This window comes from Benincasa hispida, chromosome 11 (assembly GCF_027475165.1).
Source record: "Benincasa hispida cultivar pf3 chromosome 11, pf3_genome.v1.1, whole genome shotgun sequence".
Taxonomy (NCBI): Eukaryota; Viridiplantae; Streptophyta; class Magnoliopsida; order Cucurbitales; family Cucurbitaceae; genus Benincasa; species Benincasa hispida.
The window spans coordinates 34,826,212-34,835,324 of NC_143488.1; the positions used below are offsets into that span (position 1 = coordinate 34,826,212).

The 9,113-nt window shown below is 33.9% G+C and overlaps 1 protein-coding gene across 3 annotated transcripts; it reads left to right on the forward strand.

Moving 5' to 3' along the window:
• Positions 1–5,896: 5,896 nt before the first annotated feature.
• On the forward strand, positions 5,897–8,421 carry LOC120092100 (F-box protein FBW2-like). Of its 3 annotated transcripts, none has more exons than XM_039050306.2 (3): positions 5,897–6,150; positions 6,627–7,176; positions 7,636–8,421. In XM_039050306.2, the coding sequence occupies exons 2-3, from the start codon at positions 6,872–6,874 to the stop codon at positions 8,255–8,257; spliced, it is 927 nt and encodes a 308-aa protein (XP_038906234.1). In that variant the 5' UTR covers positions 5,897–6,150; positions 6,627–6,871; the 3' UTR covers positions 8,258–8,421. The 3 variants fall into 3 exon arrangements, with proteins under 3 accessions (XP_038906234.1, XP_038906235.1, XP_090162958.1); XM_039050307.2 differs by having other exon boundaries at positions 6,854–7,176; XM_090306832.1 differs by having other exon boundaries at positions 5,936–6,150; positions 6,859–7,176.
• Positions 8,422–9,113: the final 692 nt, after the last annotated feature.

Consider the following 9,113-nt stretch of genomic DNA (forward strand, 5'->3'; position numbering starts at 1 on the left):
TTAGAGTTAGCGTTTGGTCTGTAATAAGATATCTCTTGAGAAAAGATGTAGAAATAATATAATATGATGATAACTTGAGTTGATTTCTGTGACGGTTATGATATTTTACAAGTTCAATTGGCCGAAGATATCATAAGAGAATTGACATCTGCTGTCTTCACACCTCTTCTTGGGTTAAATAGATAATCTGGGAGGAGATGTGACAAGTTAGTCAACATTTTAGCTTTAAGAAGGTTCGTTGAAACGTTAGACATGTTTGCTGATACAAAGCAAATTACCCATTTTTAGGCATTTATGCAAAAAATCATTTTAGTCCAATCGATTTTAGCAAAACCTTAATAATGAACCTCAATCATTATTCCATTTTGCAATGATGTTTTAGGGGTTTAGGAAAAAAGCCACCAAAGGGTGGTCGGTCACCCTTTTACTAAATTGAGACACTCCTTAACCAATCATTACACCTGAATAACTCGTATTCCTATGACGATTAGTCACCATTGGTTTGGTCAAGAAACCATTAACTTGCTTAACAATTTCTTGTAAGTGTGACCCTTCATTTTAGACTCTAGAGTTCCATCCCAATGAACCAACCGAAGGGGAAAGCCGATCGGGACAAAAATTAAAATGATCCTATCCAGAAACCATTTCTGGAGTTCGCCCTAATATTGACCTAATGCACAAATGCACAAACTATCCAGAGGCGGACGCTCCCAGGATGCCACGAGGTCATACAAGAAGGTCTTACGATGCAAACCAATGAAGGAGACCGTAGGACATGTTGACACACATCCCTCTCCCACTTACTATAAACACTCCCTCCATTCACCTTGATATTAACGCATTTAAACATCATCGGAAGGAGGACGCTCCCAGGGCGCCACGAGGTCAAGCATGAGTCTCACTGTATGAACTTTTTTGGAGAACGTGAGTGGAAAATTGATATATCGTATACATCTTTTTCCTCCCACTGAGTATTTTAAAATTTTAGGGTATTATACTTAGGTAAATTCGGCTAATTCAATTTATCTAAGTCCTCGTTAAATTTTCTTAATATAATGCTTATATTGAATAGTTTAATAATATGTGATTTTATTCATTAAACTCTTTAATGAAATTAATCACCTATTGAATGCTTATAAAATATTTACCCAATTCACCTTTCAGGTCGGTTCTAAGGTAGAGTGTTCCATTTTCGCTAGCTTAAAAACCTCAGCCTAGGCAGAATGCTCCTTAGACAAAGGTCCCTTATGTGCAATCATTTTATAACTTTAATCTTTTAATCGGAGTTCATTTTAATCCTATTAAAATGAATTAAAAGATTAATCTATTTCTAATCTTATTAGAAATGCATTTAACATAAGTCTAGATGAATTAATTTTAAACTATTTGAAAATTAATTTAGACCTATATTTGCATGCAACTCTTGATTATAGATTTTAATTCTAATTTCATTATACTTTTAACCGTTATAAAGTAATGAAACATAAAATCTATAATTTGCATCTTGTGACATTGATTAAATATAATAATTATATTAATTTAAATAATGTCATACTCAATGCAAAGTTCATTTTCATTTAAAAATATATCACTTATATTTATCATCCATGAAAATTAAACTTACATATTCATTATTCCACCATACATTGTAACATTTATAACATGCTTAATGAAACATGCATCCATATAATATAACACTTATATTATGATGCATGAGCATGTTTAATTAATCATGCAACCATATAATGTAACACTTATATTAAAATTGCTACATGAAACATGTTTATCCTAAGGTGTGATTGAAAACTATGTGACATATATTATGCATATTACTAAAACATATAATTTAAATATACATCTCATGCATATTCAATTATATAAAAAAAATTAGTAGACCGATGTTTGGCACCCTAGAATTTAGAAAATTCTTAAAGAAAACAGAAAAAAACAAAAAAAAAAATTGCTTCTGTTCGATGGTGACGACGGATAAACCAGAAATCAAAACAAAGATCCAACCATTCCAAACATGGTCCTAGATGTCTTGAACATACTGACCAAATTTCAGCTTGATCCAACGGTTAGAACTCCGGAAATCGATAAATTAGTAAAAGTTGTCCCTGAAAAATCGAACTGCACTGTTTCTCTCCGTTTTCTCTTGTTTCGCTTTTGTTTTCCCGGATTCTTTTCACAGAAAATTTTTGCCATGAACAAAACGAACTTACAGACTCAATTTACATTAAAAATGTCAAAAAACAACGGGCCCTTACATGAACAAATCAAATAAGACAAATCTATGTGCTAAATACCGAAAACATCTATTAAGTAAAAAAAATTATCCAAATGAAATTTATTGAACTCATCTCATGAAAACACAAAAGCACCCACCATGTTTTTTTTTTTTTTTTTCTAAAAACTGAAAAACAAAATTGCAATAATTGACTCTGATACCAATTAAAAGAATCGAATTCCTGTGGAAGCTTGTGAACGCCTTGCATTTAGACATTTATTTCTTATGGAAATAAAAACAGTAAAATAAAACATTCATTTGTAGGATAAACATTCAAACAAAACCATGAATATGTAGGATAACCATCAAAACTCATATTTGTTGATTCCTCCAGCTTTTCTCTTCCACCGTTATCGTGATTTCGAACTTCTCCAGAAACAAAGACACCACCAACAAAGTTACCTTGTTATTCTCTAAGATTCTAAAAGAACTTGGAAGAGTAGTCTCCAAGAACTTTTTAGGAGGAAAATGGAAGAAAATTTCTAGAGAGCGTTACAGAGAAGGTGGAGGTTGGAGGCTAGAATTTTGTGTAATAAAAATCTCTTGCCTTAAATGGGCTATAAGAATATATTTATAGGCAAAAAGATTAACCCCTTCTCTAAGTATTTCCCTTTATACTCTAGTGCTAATTAATTAAATAACCCTTATTTAATTAATTGACACATTAATTAAATTATCATATATTAAATCCTATTTAATATATACATTTAATTAATTATCATAAATATCATATATTTATACTAACTTTCAATCTTCATTATTTCTTAATCAATTAATTAACCATTAATTAATCAATAATAACTATATTGAATCATATTTAATATGAAGTTAATTAACGTATAAATATCACATATTTATATATATACAGTTCTTTATAAACCCAATTCATATAAATCTAATATTTGAATCTTATTCAAATATATCTTTCTTACATAATTTTGATTATAGATCATATCTATAATTAACCATCATATATTAATCTCATTAATATCAAATTCCCTCATTTGATTTGAAGAAATTAAATCATTGCTCATTACTATGATTTAGTGAGCTAACAAGGGACCTTATGGACCTACAGATTAAAAGCTCTAATGATATGAAATTAATTGAAACTTCTTTAATTCAATTAATCAATATTCATTAATCATCGATCAATCCACTAAAAACAGATAGTTGCACTCTTCACAATATAGATATATTTCTATGTTCATGTATATAACCAATCAACAATTAACATCTCTCGGGCTAGTAAGAGGTTAAAGTTTCATTGTTCAAGACTCGGAACCAGCTATTGAGGGAGCAATTTATCTACTTTTTCAATGAATGGGAATGAGTGAATTCCATCTTATGTAATTGTGTTCCCAGCTCCCTGATCAAACAAATCCTCAAAATGGTAGGCTAGTGAGTCGACTATCATGGCCACTCTCACCCATACAGATCAAAGGATTGTCGCCATAAACAGGAGTTCACAACTCACTCAGGATTAAGGTCAAGTCTCATATGGTCATCCTAGTTAAATGTAAGTCTATAGTGTTATATAGAGAGTCTTTTCATTTCGTGGTCCGATCATATAAAAACTCTTTGTATAGAATACCCCGCTCGTATGTCTCTACATGAATGATCAGGATCAGATTATTTGTAGCACTTTACAATAATTGTAACATCTACAAAGCGGGTCGTATTCATAGTGTCACCAGGATAAGGTACTCATCCTTATCCATATACTACAAACCATTTAAGTTATCACTTAAACATGATCCATCTATATGTCTCCACATACATGTTTATGTTTCATCAAATAACCTTGGATCTTTGTTTATTAGAATTGAATTAATGTAGTCTAAACGTCAATAAAATACTTCTTATTTTATTAAACATGTAATTTATCTTTACAAACCATAAGATATATGAGATTTAGGACATAAACTCCAACAACTAATGTCCAATTCCTCCTCTATGGTACGGTCGTACTAGACCTCAGATATTACTATTCAATCAGGTTGTAACTTTTTTGGTAACCGTTGATATGATCTCATGTGTCCATGCCTACCATAATTAATAAAGAATTATAAAGCAGGAAAAAGTAGTAACTGACATTGGAACTAAAAGGCCAAGGAATGGATATTACATAGAATGCATGCAGAAACCCCAATAGGTTGTACTTGACGATGTAATTCTTATTGTCCTTGGACCTTTTCTTGTAGTTCTCGGCCTTACCATTCAATCCTCTTTGCAGTCCAAGTAACGTCCTCTCTCATAATACGTTTCCCCAATTAATGTTGTTGAGGTAATCCAAATCCTCCACATCATTTAATAAGTTCTTGTCGACATTGGCCCTCATCTTCTCCCTGCCCGTCATAGCCAATTCAATGTAATAGACCAATTTCATCTTTACAGCATTCATGTCATCTCCTTGTATACTAACTCTAAGGTAGCAATGTGAATGTCTCCTGCAAAATCATTCTTGAAGTAGCTATTATGTAGTGATTTAGGCACTTCAACCCTCCTCACAACTACTGGATTAGGTGACCACCACAATCCCGTCACCAATAGGAAGTCTTCTTTGGAGAATGTTACGATCGTACCATTCAAATTGAACGTCATTGCATCATTCTATCACCTTCAACCTCTCTTAATAGAATGTAGTGGACCAATGGGTTGTTGAAGATCATGTCCATGCTTATAAATCGTCCAAATACTATTTTTTTGAAGAGGGCAAGCTGAGTGGAGGTGACCTCCTCTTTCACTATCTTGTTAGTCATCCCAATGTGAGAAGATAGGTTGGTTGCTTTGCTCGGGAAACGATACTGGGGAAGAATCTTAAATTGTCTAGCTATACTACATATAAGAATAAAAAACACCAAAAAGTAAGCATTCTGTTAAATACTCGATACTTGATACACGATACTCGATATTTGATACACAATACACGATACATGCTACATAGTGTCGGTTGCTCGCTACATTGAGTCGATGGTCGATTATCGAGCATTCGATTTGATTTTTCAAATTCATGACTAATCCTACTCAAGCCCTAAACCTTAGACAATTCAAAATACCAAAAATATGAAAATCGAAACGGAAAAAATTCCAACTCCAACCAAACATGCAAGATATGAAAATCGAAATGAAAAAGAAGGAAAATCGTATCGATCGAGTATCGAGGAACATGCAAAAAAACATTGAACCAAAATATAAACAAAGAGACAAATTTTACCTAATGCAGAAAGGATCAAGAGAGAATTGTGATTCAAGAGGTGTAGTCGTCTCGGGATATAGACTCTGAAGACGAGAGAAAACTTGCACAAATAGTCTGAGTGAATGAGTTAAAGTGGTGAAGTAATGGAACTCAATCATTTTAAGTTGGAGTTAAGAATTCACAAAGTTTTCGAGGATCGAGTATAACTCCATCGAGTATCAAGTATGACATGACATGATCGAGTATGGTGGATATAGCACCTATCGAGAGTCGTTGCACACCATGCATCAAGTATCGAGTGACTCGTCATCGAGGAAGTGACAAGGCCTCAAGGAGCAAGTTCCCTTGGTAGCGACAAGTGGATCTTAGGGACACAGCAATAAAATCACAAGGAATGATGCAAGAAAATCACTTTCCATTTATTTTTGAATAGGTAACCAACCATCTTTCATTTAGGCCTTCAAATTGAGGCCATCGTACAAAAAAAAAAAACCGCAAATAATTATCCAAACAAACCTTGTTGTGTGTTCTAGTCCTCCTCCACCTGCTTCCTTCACAGTCGCCTTCTTTCCTCACTCTTTCTCCGTCTTTATTTGAAGAAACTCGGCTATGGAGATCCGAAATCTCTGATTTTCGCTAATCTCTGAACTCCATCTTTTTACCGGTACTTTTCTCTCTTTTCTTTGCCTTTTCCTTCAATTCAATGCTACTGTACCATTTTCACATGCTTCTTCGTTTTCTAGCTGTATAAATTCATATAGCATAACAAATATATATGTGCACTTTTTTTTTTTACGATTCGTTTTAGGAGTTCGAAATTTTGTTCGTTCCGTTTTTTTTATTTTTTTGGTTCCTGTTCGTACTCGTTCGGTGGTAGCTGATTTTAGCCATCGGATTTCTCGTCAACCTCTCCCGGATTTTAATACCCTAACCAATTTGATTTTCAAAATTATCTCTGATTGGTTGTTTACTCTAATTCTAGGCTTCTGAATCTTTGTTTTCTGGGGATTGAACTGACAATTTTATCCGAAGATCCGGACTACTTATCGTTGATATCAATTTTTTAAAGAATAATTGCTTCCTGTTGGGCTCCGCTATGAAATTTTTGCTAATTTTAGGACCAAAATGCTTAACTTGCAGGGTTTTCCCCCCAGCGGCAGGAATAATTGACATCGGATATTTGAGTTTGAGTGAAATGGGTCCCTTTTAATTTGATTGAAAAGGAGAAGTTGACCTTTGTTTGCTTGAACTTTATAATGATATTAAGGAACACCAAAAATGATGCTTAGTTTCGAAGTCTTTTCTTTTTAGCTTTTCTATGACGCCTTTTTCTTTTAATTTCTTTTCTTTTTTTCACCTTTGTAAAGGAAAGGTAGTAATCTTTGATGGAGGATTGTGATAGCCGACGCTGGGATGAGCTATTCCCTGATGCACTGGGTCTTATTTTTAAGAATTTGTCACTCCAAGAGATACTACTTGTAATTCCAAGGGTTTGCAAGTCATGGAGAAAAACAGTGTTGGGGCCTTACTGCTGGCAGGAGATAGACATTATGGATTGGAGCTTACTTCGGGATCCCGATAGCGTCAATAAAATGCTTCAGTTGTTGATTTCAAGGAGCTCTGGTTACCTTTCCAAGCTCTGCATTAGTTGTCTCCCTAATGACTCTAGTTTGTCCCTGATTGCAGAACAGTGAGTCCAATAATAACCCCCTGTTCTTGTCGGCTTCTTTAATGCATTGTTGTTTCAGCTACTCCTGTTTTATTATAACAATTGAGATTTATTTTCCATCTTTGAAGATCATTGTTTAGGAATTGTATTGTTTAGTTAAATGACTGCTAAAATTATGACCATCTCTGTTTTGTTTTGGTCTTTTCTTTTAAGTTGTGTACATTTGGATGGTCAAGTTTGGCAGAAAAAAGTTTCCATTCTTCTTTAGATGAGTGGAAAAAAATATAAACATTCATCTTCTAAGTTTGGAGTTTCAACCTGGAGGAGCAGAGGGTTTAAAATGTCTATAGAGAAATTTGGAATGAGGGTTGAAAACAACATCACAAGCTTGGGAGTCATGTACTAGGTTGTGTTTAAATTCTTGTATGCTTGAATGTGTGTATTTTCTGTAGATTAATATCTTACATTCCTGATTGACAGTGGTAAAGCTCTTCATACTTTACGGGTACCAAGAAGCGAAATAACAAATTCAATCGTAGAACAGGTTGCTGAGAGGCTTTCTGCTGTAACTTTTTTGGATTTAAGCTTTTGTAAAAACATCGGGGCACCAGCCCTTGAGGCGATTGGGAAGCATTGTGCGAATCTTACAGGGTTGCGTAGAGTTATGTGCCCTTTTGAAGCTATTGACAGGTCTTCTCAAGATGATGAGGCTCTTGCAGTTGCATCGACAATGCATAAGCTCAAGCAGCTCGAGATAGCCTATTTGCTCATAAATACGGAATCAGTGCTGAAAATCCTCGAGAACTGCCCAGAGCTTGAGTATTTAGATGTGCAAGGGTGTTGGAATGTGATACTAGATGAAAAGTTCAAGAAGTTTTCGAAAGTGAAGTTGGTCGGTCCATTGGAAGAGTTTTCAGAGACGATCAGATGGGATGGTTGCTCAGATTCTTCTGGCTACTTGACTTGGGATTTTGTGGTTGATGAAATAGATGATCAATTTCAAATGCTGGAGTTTTGGGGAGAAGATTACAGAAGTGTGGATGATGAGGAGCATTCTTTTGAGGAGCATGTTTATCCTGATTGGCTTGATGGGTCTCCTTGAATCTTGCTCCTACCTCTGTCTTTGGCTACCATACCATTTCAATGTGAAATCTGAGAGAAATGGTGAGCCTTTGATTTCACTTAAGTTAACCAAATAATAGAGCCCTTGAAATTTGGTAAGCTTTATGGGTTGGTTAATCTATCCATTGATGATGCTTTCTCATATGGATATTTTTGGTCGTCTCATCCTTTTTTTTTTTTTTTTTGCATGAAATAGGTTGAAAATTAAGTATATATCCTCGTTGTATGCATCTTTCATATAATTATATAAAGTAAAATAAAAAATAGTTCAAAGACCTTTTAAATACTCTTTAAACATATTCTTAAAAACTTGAGGCTAAAAAGATAATTTACGGCGAATTTTGTAGTTGCTTTTGCTTCATTGAATCAAACAATGTAGTTAATTTGTTTTTCTTCAACGAGCTTGACGTTTTGGAGACTTTTGGAGATGAGAAGTAGGCCATAATTTTTCAATTTATCAAAACCACAAAATGAATGACGTTTTGCTTGTGGTACAAATTCATCGGAAATTTGAACATGTGAGGGTAATGCTTTGATGCTTTTGACAAAAAGACCTTTTTGAACAAGTATTTCGGAACTGTTTCTATCTTTGTGCAGTTCACTTAAGGATGTCGAATCACAACTTTTCTTTTTCTAAAATTAATACTTTTTAAAGATTTTTTTTTCTTTTTTGTAATTGAAAGTGATGCATGAAGATGAGTGGAGTTGGATTGTACCTAAGTATTACCCGTTTTGAACCTCTTGATGATGGAAATGGTGTAAGCATTGAAAACTTTGAAAATCTAATTAGTTTTATACCCTCCACTAAATATAATGCATGATGATCAGGAATCATC